General features: G+C 50.6%; 11 protein-coding genes across 11 annotated transcripts; 4 read left to right on the top strand and 7 right to left on the bottom strand.

Moving 5' to 3' along the window:
- Positions 1-62: 62 nt before the first annotated feature.
- On the bottom strand, positions 63-1,473 carry N7457_003794 (DUF3712 domain-containing protein; the record flags this gene model as incomplete). Its single annotated transcript, XM_057174839.1, has 3 exons — positions 63-748; positions 804-1,228; positions 1,286-1,473. The coding sequence occupies 3 exons, from the start codon at positions 1,471-1,473 to the stop codon at positions 63-65; spliced, it is 1,299 nt and encodes a 432-aa protein (XP_057031886.1).
- A 1,771-nt stretch (positions 1,474-3,244) lies between these two features.
- Positions 3,245-4,650, top strand: N7457_003793 (glycosylphosphatidylinositol-alpha 1,4 mannosyltransferase I; the record flags this gene model as incomplete). The annotated part of the gene is made up of 3 exons (XM_057174838.1): positions 3,245-4,228; positions 4,279-4,386; positions 4,459-4,650. The coding sequence occupies 3 exons, from the start codon at positions 3,245-3,247 to the stop codon at positions 4,648-4,650; spliced, it is 1,284 nt and encodes a 427-aa protein (XP_057031885.1).
- A 408-nt stretch (positions 4,651-5,058) lies between these two features.
- On the bottom strand, positions 5,059-6,960 carry N7457_003792 (uncharacterized protein; the record flags this gene model as incomplete). The annotated part of the gene is made up of 3 exons (XM_057174837.1): positions 5,059-6,302; positions 6,369-6,876; positions 6,955-6,960. 3 exons carry the CDS (start codon positions 6,958-6,960, stop codon positions 5,059-5,061), a joined length of 1,758 nt encoding a protein of 585 aa, XP_057031884.1.
- Positions 6,961-7,285: 325 nt separating this feature from the next.
- N7457_003791 (uncharacterized protein) lies at positions 7,286-7,578 on the bottom strand (the record flags this gene model as incomplete). Its single annotated transcript, XM_057174836.1, has 2 exons — positions 7,286-7,393; positions 7,432-7,578. The coding sequence occupies 2 exons, from the start codon at positions 7,576-7,578 to the stop codon at positions 7,286-7,288; spliced, it is 255 nt and encodes an 84-aa protein (XP_057031883.1).
- A 110-nt stretch (positions 7,579-7,688) lies between these two features.
- On the bottom strand, positions 7,689-10,034 carry N7457_003790 (DNA damage response protein RcaA; the record flags this gene model as incomplete). The annotated part of the gene is made up of 6 exons (XM_057174835.1): positions 7,689-9,041; positions 9,071-9,500; positions 9,553-9,704; positions 9,754-9,833; positions 9,889-9,951; positions 9,998-10,034. 6 exons carry the CDS (start codon positions 10,032-10,034, stop codon positions 7,689-7,691), a joined length of 2,115 nt encoding a protein of 704 aa, XP_057031882.1.
- Positions 10,035-10,203: 169 nt separating this feature from the next.
- Positions 10,204-12,110, top strand: N7457_003789 (Y-family DNA polymerase; the record flags this gene model as incomplete). The annotated part of the gene is made up of 2 exons (XM_057174834.1): positions 10,204-10,338; positions 10,401-12,110. 2 exons carry the CDS (start codon positions 10,204-10,206, stop codon positions 12,108-12,110), a joined length of 1,845 nt encoding a protein of 614 aa, XP_057031881.1.
- A 606-nt stretch (positions 12,111-12,716) lies between these two features.
- N7457_003788 (uncharacterized protein) lies at positions 12,717-14,518 on the top strand (the record flags this gene model as incomplete). Its single annotated transcript, XM_057174833.1, is given in 2 exon segments — positions 12,717-12,907; positions 12,925-14,518. 2 exon segments carry the CDS (start codon positions 12,717-12,719, stop codon positions 14,516-14,518), a joined length of 1,785 nt encoding a protein of 594 aa, XP_057031880.1.
- A 529-nt stretch (positions 14,519-15,047) lies between these two features.
- On the bottom strand, positions 15,048-16,242 carry N7457_003787 (uncharacterized protein; the record flags this gene model as incomplete). Its single annotated transcript, XM_057174832.1, has 3 exons — positions 15,048-15,447; positions 15,505-16,091; positions 16,147-16,242. 3 exons carry the CDS (start codon positions 16,240-16,242, stop codon positions 15,048-15,050), a joined length of 1,083 nt encoding a protein of 360 aa, XP_057031879.1.
- A 1,810-nt stretch (positions 16,243-18,052) lies between these two features.
- Positions 18,053-18,446, bottom strand: N7457_003786 (uncharacterized protein; the record flags this gene model as incomplete). The annotated part of the gene is made up of 2 exons (XM_057174831.1): positions 18,053-18,282; positions 18,338-18,446. 2 exons carry the CDS (start codon positions 18,444-18,446, stop codon positions 18,053-18,055), a joined length of 339 nt encoding a protein of 112 aa, XP_057031878.1.
- A 1,015-nt stretch (positions 18,447-19,461) lies between these two features.
- Positions 19,462-20,178, top strand: N7457_003785 (uncharacterized protein; the record flags this gene model as incomplete). The annotated part of the gene is made up of 3 exons (XM_057174830.1): positions 19,462-19,898; positions 19,962-20,101; positions 20,159-20,178. 3 exons carry the CDS (start codon positions 19,462-19,464, stop codon positions 20,176-20,178), a joined length of 597 nt encoding a protein of 198 aa, XP_057031877.1.
- Positions 20,179-20,766: 588 nt separating this feature from the next.
- N7457_003784 (DnaJ domain protein) lies at positions 20,767-22,458 on the bottom strand (the record flags this gene model as incomplete). Its single annotated transcript, XM_057174829.1, has 5 exons — positions 20,767-20,937; positions 20,989-22,031; positions 22,091-22,184; positions 22,252-22,295; positions 22,353-22,458. 5 exons carry the CDS (start codon positions 22,456-22,458, stop codon positions 20,767-20,769), a joined length of 1,458 nt encoding a protein of 485 aa, XP_057031876.1.
- Between the last annotated feature and the right edge of the window lie 178 nt (positions 22,459-22,636).

The raw sequence follows: 22,636 nt of genomic DNA, 5'->3' as shown, positions 1-22,636 counted from the left end.
CGGTGAAAGAGGCAGAAATGCCAGGATTTCAATTCAATTCCATTCATAATATCCATGTACCTTCATAGCGAAGCAACATATCGAGCGAACGAATCTATCAGAGCGTCTCGTTCTTCCGGATCCTCGTCTTCCAACACCTTCTGAACATGTTTATTGTGTTTCAGACTTGCGATTTGGTTGTATGCATCACCGTATCCAACTGGGCCGAGTTGCGCAGGATCTCGGTCTCCCCTGCGTTTCAAACTGCCGCTGAGGGTTGACATTGCCTCTGTCAGATTGACGTTGCCATCCATTCCCATGTGGCTGAGCGTGTTTCTCAGGATGTCAGCAATGCCCACGTTTGCAACTAGGGGGAGTTGTTTGAGGACGTTGGTGTAGCCTGGAATGAAAGTGCCATTGTATACGATAGAGCTCGTTACAGCTGTTAGGCTCATAGTTCCATTTTCCAGGGTGGCTCCTTGTGAGGCGAGAAGGTTGGGGAGACCGCCAAGTGTGGACTTGAGGTCAAGGAAGCCCGCTATCGGGAATGTGTTGTTGCCTGGTGTCAGGACGACGTTTCGGACGGTCGCGTTGCCAATAATCGGGCCTGACTCGCTACCCTTGAGATCAAGGGTAAGGGTGCCAACTTCAAAGGAGAGAGGGCTTGGGTTTGGAAGCGTAATATTCGCAATGAGGTTGGTTCCATCGTCCGCTGCCGGTATGAGGAGTGTGCTATCTGAGATAGTGAAGCCTTCGAATTTGTTTAAAGCTGTTGCGATATTAGCGCGAGAATGATAGAACTCCGTTGCTATCCAAGGACTTACTTCGAATCTTGATATCTTTATCTAGTGTCAAATGGTTTTTCAGAGCCCCAAGATACCCAGTGGCATCTGCATATAGCGATAGATATGTTTCCTTCTGAAAGACGGCTTCACGAATGAAGGTTTCCCAGGTGGTTTGATTGAGAAGTGGGGTCAACTGATCATTGACTATCAGGGAATAATTCCCCTTGATAGTTTGCCCGGGGATTTTCACTCCTGCCCAAGGGTGCTCATGGCCGGAGGAACGCACGAATACATCGAAAGTTACGGGATCAAGTCGAACGCCCAGCGCAAGTTTCAAGTTCACTTTGGTCTCGAGTGACATCCGCACTGTGTCTGGTGTTGGGTTCATCACTGCTGCAGAGACAACCCGTAAATCGGCATTCTTGATGACAAGCCGTGCGATGGCAGGAATGGCAACTAGGAAGCTTTGGTGTTTGTGTGGTTAGTTCCAGATAGAGAAGGAGAATAGATCCCGGCCTTACAACACAGGCAGGAAGATGGCCAAGAAGACCACACTGCCAATGAGGTAGATACACCAGAATCGCCTGCAATGTCGGCGAAATTTGGCTTTTCTCGTAATTGGGCCCACGAAGGTTTCAGTTTCCTCCAGCTTTGGGTTCAAAAACCCTCGGTTGCCCCCGATGATATATCGTCCTATGCTTTTCGCCATGGTTAAAGATATCGTCAATGCAGACAAGAACACGCAGAGAGCCCTATCTATATAGTCCGACGCCATGATCCATGCAGCTGTCATATGTCTATGAAAGATACCGAGGATCAAAAGAGCCGATGAAGTTTATATTCTGGAGCTTCGTTCCTTTTGTGGGGGATCGTCATCCATTGCTGTGATGTTCTCTCTTACATGGACAGCATCAACGAATCAGGGAGTGGTTTCCAGCGGACTGAACTGGTTGATTGGCGAGACTAGCCATGTTTGAATTCTATACTTTCTCTCGGTTGTCGGATCTTTCGGCTCTCATCCTCGGATAGCATCTGGCCTATCAAAGCCAGTGGCCTTGATTTGGGTAGTCGAATTCCAAAAGTGAACGATGGCGTCTTACACGACAAGTCCACAAGTTGACCTTGAAAGTGACACAGGCCCGAGTGATAATTTCCCAGACTTGGCAGGGGTTGTGCTTATATCTCGCACTTCACGGGCCGTCTGTTAATAAACCTGTTTGCTTGATGCTATCGGTGTAGTTAGTGACAGTGAGGTCAGGTCGTAATAGAGCCATTGACCATGTTCCTCGGATTATAACACAGTCGAACTTGGGTTTGAGTTCTCTTCAAAATTCTCACTCGCTCAGAGATAGATAGTATCATTCCCTAGTCATATAGACCGTGCGTGATGGCCGAAGCCTCAAGACATGGATCGGGATGCAAATGTATCAAATGGTATGAAACGTTCCGGCTTCAAGGAGTTTCTCTCTCCCTCTATCTTTTATTTTCCACAAGGACTTCGTTCCGGCATTGCTATCGGAAACCAAGGTGCCTAGACCCTCGGAAGAACCTCTCAGGGGATTCACGAATAATTCAACCCCTCTCGTGGCTTGCATTAAGGGAACCATCTGAGTTGGCTGCATCGATGTTGTGACTGGTACGGAGTACTGAGTGGTTGATCGAGGAGCATGACATCACATCGAACTTGGCTTGGGCATTTGGATCTGGAAGACATCGGTTAGATCGAATTCCCGCGGATCGAGGATGTGCCTCCCCCGCATTTCCCCGGACTTTGCGCTCTGGGGATTTGAGTTTTGTTGGGCACCTGGGCATTCGCCTTAGTTCCGAACCATGTGGGGTTAGACGCATGATAGGAGATTCCTATTCGAGGAGGATTTTGGGTGGAGTACGATGCTATTTAATACCTATTCTTGTCGGTTATTGTACATGGTTTTGGGTGAGCAGAGCTTACCTCCGTACTCCATATGCGCAGTTCTTATACATCGTCTGCCCCGCTACTCAGTCATTGAAGAAAAAGAGAAATCAGACGAGTGGGGTTGCATCCTCTAGAAGTAGTCTGGACCGCCACCAACTGATCAAGATAGTCGATGAGCCAGAAAATAAAGCCGGTTTTCCAATGCAATAGCTACCGGAGGATATATTTCCCGAACCCAATTAGGCAACCGGGCGTCAGGGAACGGGCACGGACCATGCTGAGTCAGCCCATCCGCCGCGGGGTCACGGGGTCAAGGGGGAACGCAAGTTCCAGACATCCAGCGAATGACTTAGCCACAGATTGCATGGGATGGAGATGAATTGAATCAATTTGCACCTACAGTCTCTACAGATATTACACCGAAGAGGATTTGTTGGGTTCTCAAGTCTGCCACAACATACATTCAGGGCTTTACCAAAACCAATCATGCGAGTTAGCCGAAGGCAATCTAGTCATCTTTAATCCATCGTTTACAATTACCAGAAGCAGGGCCAATTAGAAAGAAATGGCTCTCTTCGGCTCCCCAGCGCGAGTCTTTATTGCCGCAGCCGCGCTTAGGCTCATTCTCCTGGTCTACGGAGGGTGGCAGGATGCCCACTCTGTCATGAAATATACCGACATTGACTACATGGTGTTCACCGATGCTGCACGCTACGTTGCAAAGGGCGAGTCGCCCTATGCTCGTGATACTTACCGGTACACGCCGCTTTTGGCGTGGATGCTCCTCCCCACTGCATGGGAAGGTCCTGCGCCTTGGTCAACACTGGCCTTCGCATTTGGCAAGGCATTGTTTGCTTTATCCGATGTCCTTGCTGGATGGCTTGTTGTGCAGCTTCTTGTGCGCTGTTATCGCTTCCCTGTTGAGCGCGCGTTGCGTTATGTTGCCGCGGTTTGGCTGTGGAATCCTATGGTTGCCAATATCAGTACCCGTGGTAGCTCGGAAGGACTACTCGGTGTGCTTGTTGCAGCACTCCTGTGGGCAACTTTGACGAAGAAGCCTGTTCTGGCTGGTCTTATCTTAGGACTTGCCGTGCATTTCAAAATTTACCCGTTCATATATGGCATCTCTATTCTCTGGTGGTGGGATGCCGAACGCGATGGGTCTGCGGCTGCTCCATCGGGCCTGCTGTCAAAGGCTTTGGCCTTCATTACTCCGTCTCGAGTGAAGCTTACTCTTGCTGCGCTGGCCAGCTTCGTGGGTTTGAATCTCGTCATGTATCTGCAGTACGGTCAACCGTTCCTCCAACACACTTTCTTCCACCATCTGACTCGAATCGACCACCGTCACAATTTCTCTCCTTACAGCACTCTACTGTATCTGTCTGCCGCCGGTGGTGCCGAAACTCGCTTCGAGGCCCTGGCGTTCCTTCCGCAGCTGATCCTCGTGGTTGTTGCTTTGCCCCTCGCTTTGGCGAAAAAGAGCTTAACTACTGCCATGCTCGCGCAAACTTTCACATTTGTCACGTTCAACAAAGTCTGTACAAGTCAGGTATGTGACTTTTCTTCCGGACAGTCTTGTTATATGCTCACGCCGTCCAGTATTTCCTGTGGTATCTGATTCTACTTCCATTCTATCTTCCCTCTTCATCGCTCATCCGCAAGCCGACGGTGGGCATCTCAGCGGCTATTCTGTGGATTGCTGGACAGGTATGTATTGATTGACTCCTCTGATGCAATCGATAGCTTCACTAGCGCTTAAAAATCTGACAAAAAATCTAGGCTCTCTGGCTGCACCAAGGCTACAACCTTGAGTTCCTAGGATTATCTTCCTTCGTTCCCGGGCTGTTCCTTGCGGGGCTATTCTTCTTTGCTGTGAATGTCTGGATTTTGGGCATCATCGTTCAGGATGGAGGCGAAGGTGCCGGCGAGATCGCGGATGAAATTGCAAAGCCGCAAATTGCACTGAAATAGCATGGCTACTGAATGTATCCGATTTGAATGTATAGTTACGGGTTCTAAATTCTAGATGAGAAGCAAAAAGAAATATCAAATCAAATCAAAATCGGATTCACTCTAAATACATATCACTAGCAACGTTTCTGGTGGGTCAAACAACGACTGCCTACTCTAACACATTGCACCAGGGAGCAACAAACCCATCATGCACTCGAGGAGCACATAATAAATCATATCTCTCCACAATGATATATCATCAAACAAATAAAAAGTCGATATCAAATGGCAATCGAGAAGCGTGTTAAAATCCGCTAGGTTTGTCGCAAGAATGGGTATCAGGCTAAACGACGGAAAATACTGAAAACAGGACGAAACGCTCACGGTGAAAAAAGAAGCAATCCTCGACAACCCGGCATGAGCAGCCTAAGGGTTCACGCCGGTGGCAATGAGGGTGTACATGCATACCTGGATGCTGCGAGGACGAACACGAGGCATCACAGCACCGACAATCTGTTGGTTCTCATCACATTGTACAGTAAGGCCATCCTCAAGTTCAACAAAACTTGCAGATGGTCGGCTATTGCGTAGAGCCTCCAGTATCTCAGGGCTCCAGAGACCAGTGCACTCGTTGTTGATGAGCTGGAAGTAAGGATTGAGAGCCGGGCAGGTGGACTCGAGGTCGACATAGCGAATTCGCACGTCTTTCAAAGTAGGCAGCACGGCCAGACACTCAATTGCCTTAATTATCAAGGCTTCAAAGGCTAGGACAAAATCCATGTGATTGATCCCTGATAACTCCGGACCTGCCTGTGTTCCATTTGGTCTGGTTTCTGGCTTGCGACAGCACCCCTTGACAACAATATCCAGTGATCTGAGACGACATTGAGAGCCAAGCCTGGCTGCCTGTTGCTTCATCGCTTCAAAGAAATACCAGCACACTCGACCAGTGAAGGAAAATGACTCCAATAGTGGAGCTGCCTCTGCAACGATTCTACAGACTAATAAGAAGTTGCCTGAGATCATATAGAGTTCGCGAAGGAAGCGATCATTGCTGTTGTGATACCCATCCAAGCTAAGATTGAAGTGTTGAATCGGCGACAAGGGCTGCATCAGAACGTGCATCATGCTGAAGTACGCACCTAAATGGGGTGAGGCGTAAGCACAATGCCATTCTCTCAGGGCTGGCAGTGCCTGCACTATATTTCGCCAGGATTCAAAATCTCGTATCAGATTCCAGGAGCCACGCATAACAAGAGTCTGGATATTTTCAAGAGCAGGTAGGCTTCGGCGAGAGGACCAGATGGGATCGGAGAGGAGATCAGGGCGGAAATGCCGGACCATAGGTGAGTTCTTACAGTGGCCACCTTCCAGCGTGAGAACTCGGGCAGCGGAGAAAGATCGCCGAAGAACCTCAAAGATATCTTCCAAGGTAGCATTCTTATTGGCCCGATGGTACTGAATGCCGTGGCCCAGATTCGGAGCAAGAAGTGATGCAGCTGCTAGAACTGGATTTCGCTCCGCGTCCACGCCGGGAGGAAGGTGAACCGCGCGGTCGCCCCAGACAGGGATCCATATCTCAACGTGACGGACCAGAGGTATCAAATGCCGGTGATTATTGAACCACTCGACACAGCCCGCCAACTCCTCCCACGTGCCCTTGACCTTGACTAAGTAAGAATTCAGTTAGCAAACAGATCAGATTCAACTCAGTTTGATGATCAGTTTCAACTCACTGTGCCGGTAAATTCTACTCCGAACGAGGTCAGTCCACAACCGGCAGACCAAGGCTAGGTTTGAGAGGGCCTTCCGCCGGGGATGACGGAGCGCCTTGCTCCAGTTCTGAGCGGGAAACTTGCCAGGATTTGTTGCGGCTCTCTTGCCAAAGATATAGTCAAGAACAACCTCATGAACTTCCGCTGGGAGACTCACAAACTGGAGTTCAGCTCTGCCTGGCACAGGAATAGTAGATGCGGGGGGAGCTGCGGGGGGATCAGATTGGCCCGCGGGAATGGAGGTGCGGTCCTCACAAACATCCCGACACGGGAATTTTGCACTCGTGCTGCGGGCTGATTTCCCCGGGCTTGCAGGGGGGCAGTGGGCAGAGTGGCCAATGAATTGGCGGACACTGACCGGGAAGGGGGAATGGCGGAGATCATGGTGGAGAATGAGGATGGGAGATGATCGGATGAGTTTGCCATTGATGCGAGTACTCTCCAGGTCAGGATTGGTGATATAAAGAGTCTGTCACGTCAGTATCAAGCAAACAGGTTACGCCCGGCCGTGCATACTCACAGATCGTGTGATTTCCCGGTGTCAAACCCGCATCGGGTCGGAATCGGCCGCAGATCCTACAAACGGGGAATCTGGCTCACGTCCTCCACGTGAATAGAGACAGGTATTGACAGGGAGACCTTTCTCATTACCGATTGGGCTGTTGGGCAGCGCTTAGTTCGGAGCCAGAAGATTGGGAAAAGATGAGATTATGATGGCGAAAGAAAAGATGAAAGAAAGGGGATAGGTAGAGACAGAAACAGGCCGGAGAAATCAAATGAAGCAAACTATCAAAGAAGTAGATGCAATCAACGCAAAAGCCGACGATGTGGTGGGTGTTGAATGATGTAGAGAGTGGAGACGCTGCGCAACACGAACTTTACGATGGTCGCCGGAGAGCGTACTTGATATCGCGCAGAGATCGCAATTTTGGACCAAAACCAAGGACGAACTGGCAGCGGTAATAGTAGAAAGAAGCAGCAAGGTGCTGATTGGCATATTTTATTTGAAAACTAGATCACATACGTGCGTCGTGACAGTGCCGATGCAGTGGATCAGTTGGATGGACTGCATATAGAGCAGCCATGTAAAGTTGACCTTGCGTATGTCCTGCTCGCCAATTAGGAGAAGATTGCTACAGATACAAGAGCTACTGGGGGTTGGGCAGGACATCATGATATTTGTTCTCATAGGTATGGAGGTCGAAGGCATGGATGTGGAATATGGAGGGTATCAATGCAGAAGAGGACAAAATCATTGCAATACAGAAAAATTGAAGCAAGCTACCGCTTGCGCCGGAAGCGGAAACGAAGGCCGTCGTCACTGTCTGAATCACGCTCCTCGCGAGCCCTCTTCGGGCGCCGAGCCGGTGTTGAGTCTAGAGTGGGTTCAGGAGAGGTACGTGCAGGAGCGGACAGCTCGGACCGCGAGGGAGCAACTTCATCGCATTCGTCGCGGGTAGCCTGTGTGTCCTGCGCGGAGCCAGGATCTTGATGTGAGACTCCAGAGTTCGTCTCGGGGGCATTGCTGCTCCAATAGTGATCACCGATCCCATAGTCTTTGCGTGTGACTTCCTCAAGAGGAACAATCACCGTTTGGACACGAGCTCGGCTCCGCGGCTCACCCTTTCGTCGGAATTTCTTGAAGTTTTTGCGCCCATTCCATCGCTCGTCCCATCGGTCCGAGCTTTCATCCATGCGCGCTGGTGCATTTCGGACGGGAATCTCCATTTCTTCTACAATGACCAGATTTTTCAGCTGCTCCACATCCACATCGCCCATGTCGGCGGGATGCGAATCTTCTTCGGCCTTGCGTTGAAGCTCTTCATCTTCCCGATGCCTGCGTGCGGCTTCGAGCACGTCGAGTTTGGGTCGCTTCCGTTTCGGGGACTCGGAGGCCGGGGCTATGGCTATACTCTGTGGGTGACGGTGGGTCATCTCTGCACGACGGCGCTTCATTGCACGGGCGCCAGGGAGCAGGTCTGACACCGCATCGTCGTCGGGCTCTTCCTTCGCTGTGCTCAGGGGCTGCGACGGCTGGGAGACCGGCTGGGTATCATTATTCAGGGTCTGAGTGGAGTCGATATTGGCGCTGGCCTCATCTTCCGGTGTATACATTGGGACTGATTCCATGTCGAACCCATCATCGAACGTCTTCATTTTGCTGACATAGGCACGTACACGGGGAGTTTTGGCTCGGACTCTCGAAGGCTGGCTAGGCTCTGAATCAACGGCCAATACTGATGCGGACGCAGCAGGATCTTCTCGTTTGCTCATTTGCGCAGTTTCTGTCGCTGGTGTAGATGCAGAAACCTGACTAGAATTTTCATCTGTGGGCAAGGCGCGACAGAGAGGTGATGCATCGTTCCCCAGGATAGCATCAAGAAATTCTCGCTGTTCTATCACGCGCTGGTCCATCATCAGGGCAACTTCATTGCTGATTTCAATCGACCATGGCTCAAACTCGCCTTTTGACCGGAAACGAACCAGAACAACACCACCAGGGCCCTGCCGCTCGCTGCCCATGCCTTGTCGCCCCGCTGCTTTCTTCATGAAGCGCACGATGTCTGCAGCGGTTGTGATCCCGTCTTCAACCTCGTAGAAAATCGCCTTTCCTTGGCCATTGTTGATGGGACCCTGTAAATTTTCAAATTGGGCTGGATCACCGAAAACAAACGTATATCCTTCGAACACGTTGAGGCGTGCCGGATTTGGAGCGAAGGCAGCGCCAGGACGTTGGGTAGGTTCTTTCCCGGGGGAGGTAGATGGTCATTTGGATTGGGCCATGCTGATTCGAAGTCGATTTCAAGAGGAGAGAGTGACTCGATATTCTCAAGATCGCTGGGGGTAGCCGCATAGACGAGTGCATCGATATACGAGTCATTTACTATGTATTTCCCATTTACGAGGGCTTGAAGACCCTTGGCGGTATTGCGTTTGCGCTGTACCACGTGTGTGGTTTGGTCGACGATGTAATCCATCACAGTTTTGATATCGAGATCCTCGAGACGCGAGCGAACATGGGCCAGAGGATCCTCACCTCGTACCTCCTTGGAGGAGGTCGATAGGCTCAGTACCACTGGTTCCCATTTGATCCTAACAATATAATCAACCGGAGTTTCAGTCACGATAAGGTGGGGATACGCACCGGAGCGCATGCTGGTATTTGGCCAGCTGGATGATGTGCTCATCGCTCTTCTCTAACGTGTGTTCTCCTTGAACTTTTGTTCCGTCGACAATTGTTCCTTTCTTCGATTCTAGGTCGGTTATTGTGATATTGGATCGCGCTCGTGGTGATAACTGTCTTCAATCAGTCAAAGAACACTTATCACCGCGGGGCTAACTGTACTCCATCTCTCGGGTTGACCGGCGAGATTTCAATGGTCATATGCTTGCGGGATATCGAGTTGTGGTTCACAGCATGGCGCACTAGGAGTCAGAAATGAGCCTAATTGCCTAACCTCCGATAATGAAAGGACCATACCTCCATCTCTATGGAACCGACCGAATAGATACTTCTTTCCGGGGCGCAGCCATACGCGCTTCCCTATGATATGTTAGCAACGAAACAATATCAAATCCAAGTATCTCACCTTCCAGAAAGTCACCAGTCGAATCAAGAATCCACATGACGACGAGCCCGCATGCCGGGGATGTGTTCCGATAGCCTTATGTTGTATGTGAAGACCAGCTTAGGCATCAGCGCGCAAATTGAAACGCGTATCCACGTGACTCCGCGTCAAATTGATTCCGCGGCCTCGCCTCGTCATTCATCGGCCATCGATGGAACGTTGAAAACATGGAGTCATCGGGCGAGAAGCCTGGTAGTCCACGGCCTCAGCCGGCTTCTGATGAGGATTCTGGGACTCTGAAGTACCAGTTACTCGGTCCATCTCTGACAAAAGCGGGCCAGGACTCAGTTGATCAACAAAAGGTGTGCTTGTGGTTATTGCATTTATACGATGTATGGGATTATAGCTAAGATTGAGTTCCTAGGTATCGGAAATTATCTACAACGCGTCAAAGGGCTCTAAGTTCTTTAATCGTGAACAAGATCGAGATCGGAATCTAACGCTCAAGATCGAGCGAATCTTAAAAGAAAAGGCACGGTTGGAACGATTAGACCTGAGTCATGAACTACGACGTGCAGATGAATACCTTGCTGAGCTTGAACTGAGCCGGGATCTCTCTCAACATGTCATCCATGTGGACTGTGACGCATTCTTCGCCGCCGTCGAGGAACTGGATCGACCTGAGTTAAAGACAGTGCCTATGGCGGTGGGCAAGGGCGTTTTGACAACCTGCAACTACCTGGCGAGGAAGTTTGGAGTGAGGAGTGGCATGGCTTCGTTCGTCGCGAAAAGGCTCTGCCCACAACTCGTGCTCATACCGCAGAACTACGAAAAATACACCGCCAAGGCCAAGGAAATCAGGGCTATCATGGCTGAATACGACCCTCTCTTCGAGAGTGCGAGTATTGATGAAGCCTATTTGAACATCACAGCATATTGCGACGAAAATCAGTTAGAGCCCGAGCAAGCTGTGCAGCGGATGCGTGCGGAGATATTGGAAACAACCAAGGTTTCCGTTTCCGCCGGAATTGCTGCCAATGCAAAAATCGCAAAGATTTCCTCAAATCTCAACAAGCCGAATGGGCAGTTTCAAGTCCCCAATGATCGCCAGGCTATCATGGAATTCATGCGTGACCTCCCGGTCCGCAAAGTCAATGGGGTTGGCCGGGTATTCGAGCGGGAGTTAGAATCAATAGGCGTGAAGACGTGTGGTGATATTTACCCACATCGTGCTTTGTTGACCAAGCTCTTTGGCGAGAAAGCTTTCCAGTTCCTGGCACAGTGCTATCTTGGGCTTGGACGCACGAAGATCGAGCCCATTGAGACGCATGAACGCAAAAGCGTGAGTACGGAGACTACGTTTCATGAAATTGGAGACAAAGAGGAACTTCGAGCAAAACTCTGGTGGGCGTCGCAGGAACTTGAAAAGGACCTAGCTCGGACCCAGTTCAAAGGCCGCACTCTTGCCCTAAAAGTTAAACTACATACCTTCGAAGTGTTAAGTCGCCAGACAGTTCCATCCCGAGCTGTCTGTCTAGCAAAGGACTTGTACTCCTTTGCTTTACCAATGCTTGTAAAGCTCGAGAAGGATATTCCAAACATGAAGCTACGGCTTCTTGGGCTGCGTTGCTCGAATCTGGTTAGCACCCAGAAAGTCGGCATCAATTTTTTCGGCGTAGCGAACCAACTTAAACCCGCGCCTGAGCCTACCTCTCAATCCACTCCTACAACGGCTTCGGGTGGAAATGCCGATCACGAGATTTGTGCGGAGGAGGCTTTTGAGGCCGCGGCCCGCCAAGAAGTCCAAGACGAAATGAACGATTTAGAGCAGTTGAGTCAAGAAACACTCGAGTCTTCTGTGGTTCGCAAGCCAGCGGCCTCCGCGGCTCCAGAGGTAGTTTCAGAACCTCCTATGTGGGATTGTCCCATATGCACACGGCCACAGCCTGCCGACGACCGAACATTCAATGTCCATGTGGACTTCTGTCTCTCTAAGCAAACAATCCGGGAAGTGGTGCAGGACACCTCAGAAACAACATCCTTGATACCCCATAGTACCAGAAAAAGGAAAACACCATCCCAGCCTGGCGTTTCTGAAACGGACCCAAAACAAAAGCGGCTCTTTTTTCAGTGATATTCCTTCTAGAGATCTTCGACGACCCAGCTTGACCTTTGAAAAAGTCCAGAAGCCCAGTTCCACTGATGAAACCCGCTGGTTCCAGGCAAGTACCATGACGCCAACAGGAGACCACCGGGTTTCTGCTATTTACAAGCTCGATGCTCGTGCGGAGTGCAGCAATTATTGGTTTATTGCAGGCTCACCGTGTTTCAAGTCTCCACTTGACAGCCGCCAGATTCGGGAGAGAGCCGGGACACCCAAGGGGCGAGTTGGATGAAGGATGTCCATACTGGCAATGCGTTGGGCACTGGTGTAGAACGAAAGCCAAGCAGTAATACAACTCGCATCCGCTAGGAATGATCTCGTGCAGCTCAATACCTGGAGTCCCTTGATCGTTGAAGTAAGGAATTCCACGTTGCGGTGAAGCGGCGCCCTAAACCCAATCGGGTGGCAATGTTTTCGTCACTCGGGTTTCTCCTCGACTTTCTCGCATTTCCCTCCTGTCAGGCCATAAAATCCCTGTTGAAAAGCAAAACTCCACAGGTGATTATTCGTGGCCGGTGCCGTCATGTCCATGTCCTGTGGGACCTTGCAATGCCATAACTTGCACCCCCCGCAACTATGACCTACGATAAACAAAACAATGGCAATCTCGCCAAACCGTTCACACCCACCCTCAGCGCTGCTTTTCACCGGAGCAACAAGGCTCCTTTGACCCCAAAGCTCGCAAATCCAGGCTCTGGATATCCTGCCCGCCGCCTAGCACAACCTGACCACCCCTATTCCACCCCCTCCAAAGACGACCCCCCGCCGTTCCGACCTTTCTAAGCGCCAATGTCACTCCACGGTCTGGTCCCAGAACCACCCGGCGAGATGGCGCTGTATACTCTCCGACCAATACACCTCCTGCCCCCTCTCCGCATACTCCATACTCGCAGTCAACACTCGGCTACGGGCGTCGAGACCGCAGCCCGGCTCGCGGGGTCAAGCCGGAACAATCCCGAAGCTTGAAAGCCAAGTCCGTCCTGGAGAGCCAATCCATATCGCGTCCTAGTTCTGTCTCAGAGGTTACATCGGGAACTCCTCTGTTCTTCCATGCATCCGATGCGCGATCAGCACATCCTTTGGAGCCGCCAGATCCACCTCGGCCGAGACCTTTGGGGAAGACGTCCCCGGCCTCGAGCTTCATTTATGCGAATGGAGATCAAGAGCTAAAGACTCTAGGAGAACAGTCCGGTGCCACGTCCACTTCTGCCAAACGTCGATCGGGAGGTCTTCCCCGCCCCCCGCCTGCCAGTAAACCAACGCCTTCTCCGGCCTCGCGCTTGAGTTCTCCCATGCTTTCAGCCGCCCCTTTACCTACCCCGGAAGATGCGAGACTCCCCTTTGTCTCGAACACCGATAATGGATTGGAGATACTTCCGCGTCTTAGCTCACCACCATCCAGTACAATTGGCGAGAAACCATTCTCTCCACCGATCCGACATACGAAGTCCTCGAGTGTTGACTCGTCCCGCTATAGAATCCACTCATACGATGGCCTAGGGGCAAGCCCGGTCATTTTGTCCGGGAGCGATTATGATGATGGGATGGCACCCATGATGTCAGAGCACATTCCCACCCTTCGTCCTCGCATCTTCAGCAATGGCTCCAGCATCTCAACCGATACATACCCTCCTGCGCCGCTCAGTCCCGGGAAGTCCGACGCCCCGAGCGAGGCAGCTCTCAATGCGCGCACCGAACGCAAAATCATGGATTTGGAAATCAGTAACTCTTCACTGCTCGCCATAAACCGCACGCTGGAACGCGAGATGCGGCAGCAGAAAGCGGAGCTCCGGCGTTTCCGGCGGTTGAGCCGCTCGGGGCGGATATCCATGGCACCATCCGGCCGTTCATTCTCTGGAGTGGCACTATCAACCACCAGTGAACAGGGTGAAGGCGAAAGCGAGTTGTCCACCCGGTCACGTGAAGACACGTCCGACGTCAGCGATGAGGATTCAATTGTGGATGAGAGTATCATGAGTCCAGGTTCGCTAGCCGAGCATGACGCCAAACACCTCGTCAATGATGAGAAACGTGTTATGCTGGACCTGGCGCGACATCAAGAGGTACTGGGGGACAGCCAGAAGATGAACCAGAGTCTCAAACGGTGTCTAGGCTGGACCGAAGAACTCATCAGGGAAGGACAAAGAGCCCTTGAGTATAGCGTCCATGTCCAGGACATTGAGCTAGGAGGCCGAGTGCTAGCACCCGAAGAACTAGGCGAAATTGGCGAGAGTCGTCGTGGTCTTTTGAGCCCTTCGACCGAATACAATGCCCTCCTTTCTCCCGTGCAACCCTCCTCTCCCGAAGTATCATTTGTCGAATCGCCATCTCTTGGAATCTATACTGAACCCTTTCTGTCCCCCGATCTCACTACATGACCTTTGTCATTTTTTGTCTGGCCCTCGTCTCCCGGTGGGGCGATCCATTTTCTTCCATTGCTCATACTATCTGCACAATACCCCTTTTTGATGCCTTCTATTTCTTCGCTTGATACAGGCTATTCTTTCACTCTTTTGAGCTTAGCGACTTGTACCATGGAATCCTGGACTCTTTTTCTTCTTTGCCGTTTTTTTGGTTTGCGTTCGCAATATACACCAGACAGGATGGTCAACCTCGGAATGATAGACCCCTGATCAAATCATCGCAAACCCTTTTCCCTGGCTATTTTGAAAGATACCCGATGTGCAATTATTGTCTGTGTTTACATATTTTGTTGTCTGGATGGGTATATGTTGACCTAAACGCTTGGTAATGATAGATTTCTGGTTTATGTTGGCTTTCACATTTCGTTCTTCGTTATCTCATAACTTATTGACTCTTCTAGAAATTAAAGGCCAAACCTCGTGATTTCACAGTCTGGAATACGGACGGAGATTATCCAGAAGGGTCCATATTGGCATTTCCACTTCACGGAAATGGACACTGGCCCATCCGCTGCTGTCGAAGAGTCTCCTTCATAAGCTCCACTTCTTTCCATCCCTTTCCTTCGAAATACTTTGGTCCCAGATCATGGGTATGATAGCCCTTTGGGTAATACTTGTCACCATCATCACCGGGCAAAGGCTGTCCTAACGCCCACTTGAACCACGCCACAGGCCCCCAGCGGTTCCAAATTGTGGGCTGCACATAGAACGGGGCTCCCTCATATATCAGCAGCCAGTTACGGCCATACGCATTTGGTTTCTCGCTGAATACATCCAGGCGCATGAAGTTCGGACGTGGAAGAGCAAGATATCGCAGGTACAATCGGCGCGACTTGAAGCTGAAGGCGAATAAGCCGCGGAACAAGGCTGGCGGCTGTTCCATCCTAGATGGCAAAAGTCGTTAGTTGCTGCATGGATGTTGACAGGTGGAATGGTATCACATCATTGCTGCTCGTAGACGATCCCCCATCATATACGACACAAAATATTCCCCCAGTGGCTTCATGAAGCCCGGGAGATTGTACACCAGCACATCGATTGTCTTGGCCGCGATCTCCCCGTTACGAGGGTGTGGCTTCATGTATTGGATTTCATACCGATCACTCCACGCCCCGATTTCCTCCAACCATTGCAAGCCGTCTTGGAAGCCAATTTTGCCAGAGGGCAGTGTTTCATAGCTGATCCCTAGCGCATCGCCAAGGCTCTTCCAGTACGTGCCGACGGCGCATCGTTCCATCTGGGTCATCTCGCGCCACTCGAATTGTTTAACAAACCGGATTGGCTCAAGAGCAAACAGGCTTAGTGTATATAGCATGTCAGCTTCGAGGATCTTGCCACTGGCTCGATAGCCTTTATGCAGGAATTTGGTTCGGGCGATTGCGGTTTGCGCTCGCTCGGAGCGTGGATCGAACGCCATGAACTCGCCGATCAGGGTCCCGGTGTCGGCGTATCGTTTGAATGAAGTTGCCGAGTCAGAGAACTGAGAGGTCTTCAAAAGTAAGGTGGATATGGTTGGGATGCCGTATGTCTACCTCGATCAGCTTCAGCACAAGATATTCGAACTGGTTTGTCGTAATCCATACTCGGAACAGGGCAAACTGCAGCGACTTGATGACGATAAATGGAAACTCAGCCTGCATGATGGACTTTTGGATGGCCCAGGCATCTTGATCGGTCATGCTCTGCATGGATTGTCTGGTTGCATAGTAGCTATACTTCCGGTGGAGTGCCTGGCGTCGCTGGAAACGCAGGGAGGATACCAGGGCGAGATATGTCGCCAACCCTAGCAGTACCCATAGTATCCGCTGATATAGTGAGGCTTCTACTAAAGCATGAAATAGCGGAGCATCCCTTATATTGTGGGGCGTGAGAAGCGAAGTCATCTCTATCGCTATTCGGTTTGTTGTTGCGAGTATGAGGAAATATATTTTGGAAATCCCCTACCAGTCCTATCTTTTATATAATTCTGTATATCTAAACGGATCTAGAGGCTTGCACAGCTATCTGCATATATCCCCAATGCTCACAGTGAATGGGAATGACGAGCATGTCAACAGGTGCGGACCGAGGAGGTGATCATCCAGCGCGGGGGTGAGTGCACACTTTGCTGCATACGAGAGTACATCCTCCACACCCCTCAGATATAGGAGGATAGTACACTGAACGATCGAGGAGGCGACATCTAACATGTGGCCAAGGTTTGCAATTTCCGAATCATTCGATGCTGCAGGCCCCTCTTCCGGTGTCTTGGACAAGTCGGGCTCCAATCAGAAATTCATCGACCAGCACGATCGACATCAGACTCGGTCTCTCGGCCGGAGGAGACAGAACCGACATCATACGATATCTTTGAAGAGAGCTGGTGGGTTGTGCATATACATAGTCCCAGATGACATGCCAAGTCTCTCCAATCTACTCCGTACATGTGCCTACAGTCCAGGCGAGGCCATGAGCAGCTTCTTAGACTACCAGATCGTTTCCCCATCCTTTCGCATTTCATTGATCTGCGCATATACGTTGACTACTTCTCTCGCTTGTACTTGTCGCTTAGTATCTACGTCGAAGCTGTCCTCTTTCCACGTACCTAGCTAGTTATACGTGGGCGTCAATCGCCTGATAGTACACGGAGTTGGTCCATTTTACTGAGGCCCATTTATGAGACAATGTAATGTGAGTACCAGTGATGGAAGCATCCCCAACAGAGTCTCTGAGAAAATGTGCTTTCAGATCCCGAGCGTCCGCCGATCCAGGCTTTCTTGGCTGCCCATTGCCAACCTGCGTAGTGATGTTATAGTCACCAACGCAAGCCTCTTGATACATAGTTCTTTTTGCTGAGACTGAGAATTGCCCTGAGGAGTGTATCGACCCTGCAGAACCCATTCAGCGAGCCATCGCACACCTGTTGACCATCCAGAGGCACAGGTGCATTGTTCAGCACAAACCGGATGTAGTCGTTGGTATCGGACTTGGGTGATAGATCTGGATTCTTTTATTTTTGCACCTGTAGGTCTTCAAATAATCTAACCCTAGAGCAGCTAGAACACACACAATGCTGTTCGTCGTGGGATATGTCCATATACAGTGGCTGGTCGATTGGGAAAATATTGGTGTTGCCGTCGTAGGTTTAGCTGATGCTGCTATCACTGTGAATAATGCACAGAAAGGGGATTGGCGCAGAGTCGCATACTCGTAGGGGCACATATTGAATAGGACAAGGATGTCGAGGGTATTCAGGGTCAAATCACCGCGAAGATACGCAGCAAAGGCTTTTGGGCATTCTTAGCAAAAGACGAGGCGAATACTCCGTACCCGGGCAGCGTCGTCGCCCGGCTCCAGGCCATTGGGTCAGGAATCAGTCGACGACAAAGTGTTGTTAAAATCTTCAATCTCGGGGATAGTAGTCAGATTGTACCCCAACTCTGAGCTGTTTGCTGTCCTGTTTCCAAAGAAACCACTTAGCCACTAGCGAGCACTTTCTCATGTTCGGGGTTAGGAGGTTGTGTGGAAAGTCGGCTTCGGGCGCGAGGTGCTGTTATTATACACATTCAAGAAAGCCAGAGCATCAAAAGCCATCTTCTCGTTTGCGCCTTTTGCTATAATTGACCAATTTCTGCGCGAAATTCTCCATGCGTTTCCGATCGAGGGGCCACTGTGTCGGATACCGCGGCGCATGTCGGTGAAGCACATGCACTTGCGATAGTTCGCACTCTGACGGCAACCTCTCTGAGAGATTGAAGCTTAATACATCAACGTAGGGGCTGAGATTTGCCTAACTTGTCTTCGTATCAAAGCCAGATGGGTATGAAAGACCGGTGGGACCGGCCGCAGGCGAAGAGCTTGAGGTCATTGCAGCGGCGCCACCCACCATGGCCAGTAAGGTCATAGTAGAAGTGCAAAGAACCACCATATGGAAGCTCTGTTGGCACGGGATTGAGTCGCTGAAACAAGTTGAGGGAGTCACCGTGCTATAGAAGGCGTATCACCTGCGGGGGAAAAGGCGGTTGGTCTCTTCCGTCGGTGGAATCCCATTTCATTTCCCCGTTATCACCGATGTCATCTCAGGATCGTTATGACGCTGTATCGTACAGAGCCCAACGTGAGATGATCATGGTACTCAACTATGGTCTCGGGATCTCAGCAGCCACCCCATGTGGGGAAATGCCTGTCCCTGTGAAGGACGCCCAAGTCCTTTGAGCCACTTACCCCGTCAGGCCCAAAGGTCAGTATATCGGAGACCTCGGAGGATTTCGCGATCGACGGGATATCAACGAGGCACATGTCATCTCCACTTAGATATTGGCAGTGTCGATCAATACAATCACCATACTACGGCCATAAGGGTCGAAAATACGACACCGGCGAATAGGTACGCCGATCCCCTCGGATGGACAGTTGAAAATCAGCAGCAAAATTCAGGATTCTCGTATAACCCTGGTGATAGGCATCAAAGAAAGACTCCAAAGGCTGGCCAACCCTAAACGAGCACCCTGACTTGTCACATCTTGGCATATGCAGACCACAACAACACTTTGCAGCCCTCTTTCATACCTTGTTATACCTTTTCACCCCCTAGTCAAACACTGGCACTGAAAACATGCGCCAGAAACACCTCCTTCGCTTACCTTATACCAATTTAGGTCAACTTGAGCGCCATGTCGATGTGGCTGCTCGTATCGGACACGAACAATTGGAGTTCACACTTTCTGGTGGCGCAGGGCTCCAAACAAAATGAATCGTCTATGTTTTCAATTTACGAGCTTCACCAGCTGCACGTGGAAGAGATAAAGTGCAAGGGATTCTGCCCCTGGAGGTTCTCTCGCATTTTTCTTTTCTTTTTCCTTCGCAGTTGATACTCTTAGGCTTGCAGACTCTCCCAGACTTGCCATACTAAGACCATCATGCTGGCGCTCAATATTGTTCTATATGCCCTTTGGGGCACATCGTTAGCCTTTGCCCTTATCGAGCTGGGTCTGTCAGCCTATGTCACTTCTGCATATTCCGGCACGCAAGAAGTCGCAACCTGGAGTGCATATTCGGGCTATTCGTACACGGACTTTCAAGTGAAGCCCCCGGGTATCATCATATTCCTTGTCTTCTCTTCGTGTTGGACTGTCCTTGTGACGATTGCCGCCCTCTTAGTGCCGTGGTACTATAGCCGCAAGGGCTTCATGACTGCAAAGCTCAACACTGTCCTTGCTGCTACCTTCGTGGCCATTTACTTTGTCACCATGGTATTCTGGCTGGCCTGCTTCGCTGACATCGCCAACATTCTTACTGGTGTCACAAGCATCAACCCTTACTTTAGTGCCATAATTGCCTTTGCCGTACTTCTTTGGTAGGTTCCTCGGATATTCTTCGGTCGATATGTAATACAGGAAACTAATCTGTGCCTGGGTAGGCTACTTTTTGTTGCCCTGCTTGTCTTCACTATTCTTGCCATGTGCGGTATTCTGGTGTCTGACTGGCCTGGATACCAGTCGGTCAGGAAGGAGAAAGCAGTCGCTGCGAATGCTGGGGCTTCTCACGGTGAGCCAATGAGTATGAATTCCATAATGCACGCACAGTTGTTGTAGAGTGATGCTAAAATCTCAGTAGCTGAACAGCCAAACCCTTAGCCTTTGCGACCCTCCAGCCCTCTGCAGTGCCGAGCTAGGTGACGATATTTTGTGCCAGCGTCACACAGACCTGCACAAGATCAGCCCTGTTGAGTTGGTGGCGCCTGCGTCCAAGCTTCCACTCCGTGGTTGTCAGGTCATGGCCTAACCATGCGGCAGGGATGGTTGTGATGAGCAGAAAAGGCCTGCATCTTCTGTGTGTTTTGAATTTCTGTGTTTTGAATATCGATACCACCCACCGTACTAATATGTGACGACAATATATGTTTTTATGTGATTGATTAAGCAGAGCATCTATGTCCATACAACCCGAACCTAGCTGCTGCCGTACTATTGCAATCAATCAAAGGGCATGCGGGAGGTTAACAGGCCACTCTATCGCTCAAACAAACTGTGCGCACTTTGCAACATACAACCATACAGCCACCGTAGAAAGGAGAATTGTGAAGTCCAAGGAAGGGTAAAAAGGTAGAGAAAAACCCCAAAATGTATGTCCAGGATATAATGAGCCGGCTATCAAGAAAGACCACGTACTAAGACGGTACTCGAACGAAAAAGAAAAGAAAAGAATTGATCGATGAAGAGGCACTAAACAGTGGTTTCTTCCACGGGCTGCTTTCTGCTGTGAGTATCCTCGTGGTCGTGCTTGGACTTTTTCTTCTTCTTGTCCTTCTCATCCTTGCCCTTCTTGCTCATGGCCTCAGCCATGAGCTGCTCAAAGGCCATATAATCGCCTTCTTCTTCAGGGTCGCGTGCCGCCTAGAGAATGGTAAGCATGATGGGTGACATATTTGAAAAAACTGTAGATACCTTCGCATAAATGTTGCCGGCAATGACCAGGGCGTGCGCACGCTCAACGCGCTTCTCGAGTCGGGTACGCTTGTCGCTTAGAATTTGATCACAGACATCGCGCAGCACACTTTGAATCTCGAATTTGCTGCCACGCCAGGCCGCAGCAAGAATTTTGCCCGTAACCCGCTTCTCGTACTCAGCCTTCTTCTCATCAGTCCAGTCTTCACCACCGCGCTCCTCCATTTTGGCCATCTCCTCCATGGTCATCTGAGCATCAATGGCTGTGGAAATGGTGGTCCATGTTTCCTTAGCGAGGGTGCCCTTGTCCTTCAAGCGAGAGAAGAAGCCAGAGATACCAAGGAACTTCTGTGACTTGAGGAATGAAGTACCCTTTTGAACGTAGGTTTGACCGACAGCGTGAAGAATTTCCAAACCGAAGGACTCCATTTTCAGGTTCTCGACCTCCAGTCGAATCTTCTCCTCAAAAGCATGGGAGACATCCTTGCCCTTGTCGGTCTCAGTCCAAACGCTCAAACGATCGATCAGCTTGTTTGCCAGAGTATTGACCCGTTCTTCGCGGGCCTTTCTGCGTTCATCCTCAAAGGCAGTAAGTCGTTCCTGTTGCTCCCTGGACAGACCCTTCTTCTTTTCCTTCTTGCGCAGTTCCTTCTCCTCCTGAGACAGACCGGCTGCCTCCATGCGAGCTTCTTCCTCGGACTTGTCCATTAGGGCTTGCTGGCCGAAGTTGCGCCGAGGAGTACTGGTGCCAGAGCTCCGACCAGAGGCGGGCTTCTCGGAGGGGGCAGCAGCTGTGGCAGGTGCAGCGCCGGTCGTGGGGTCTTGGCCATCGGAAGGAGTAGCTGCATCACCACCGGCAGCTTTCACTTCCTCGTCATGGATGTTGAGTTTTTCTTCCGCGGATTGGGCCAGTTCCTCCTCTTCCATTTCCTGCATGGTGATGTCCATAGTCGCGGTCAGGTCCTTCATAAGTGAAATTTCGCCAATAAGATCGACGAATGCCTCGCCACCAAAGATCATGCTAAAGAATTCGGACGGATCCTCTGTGTACAGCTAATCAGAAACCTTGCGTTGGACATGAGCATGCATGTGATAGACCAACCAAAACCGCCACCAGGTACAGACTCCTCCTTGCCAAACTTGTCATAGCGCTTTCGGAGATCTTCGTTGCTCAGAACTTGGTAGGCTTCGCCGATCTGTATGAGCAAGAAATCAGCCCCGTGCAATGTCCAACGCCTCATTCCTGGGGTTTCGCAAGCATACCGCTTGGAAGCGTTCGTGTGCAGTTTCGTCGCCGGGATTCTTGTCTGCGATAGCGAATTAAAAATAGTGCCGAGGTTACAAAGCTCCACAGGATTTCATACCCGGGTGAGTGACGATAGCCAGCTTTCGGTATGCCTTCTTGATCTCCAGCTCGGTGGCGGTAGGCGGCACACCGAGGGCATCGTAGTAGGCGGTATCAGCAACCATCTTAGTAACCGTGCCTAACTTGAGAGCAGAAGGGTCGATGGAAGACAGAGGTGCAACAATATCAAGATCCAAAGAAATAAGAGATCGGACTCGTGTTGTTTAGGCAGAACCTCCAGATATTTTTCGGAAGTTGGCGCTGATATCATGTGGGGTTGTATGCATGGTTTGCTACGGGTCA

The sequence above is a fragment of the Penicillium paradoxum genome (assembly GCF_028828445.1).
Source record: "Penicillium paradoxum strain IBT 22861 chromosome Unknown utg000004l_segment0_segment0, whole genome shotgun sequence".
NCBI classification, from domain to species: domain Eukaryota; kingdom Fungi; phylum Ascomycota; class Eurotiomycetes; order Eurotiales; family Aspergillaceae; genus Penicillium; species Penicillium paradoxum.
This window is presented reverse-complemented; position numbering and strand designations above follow the sequence as displayed.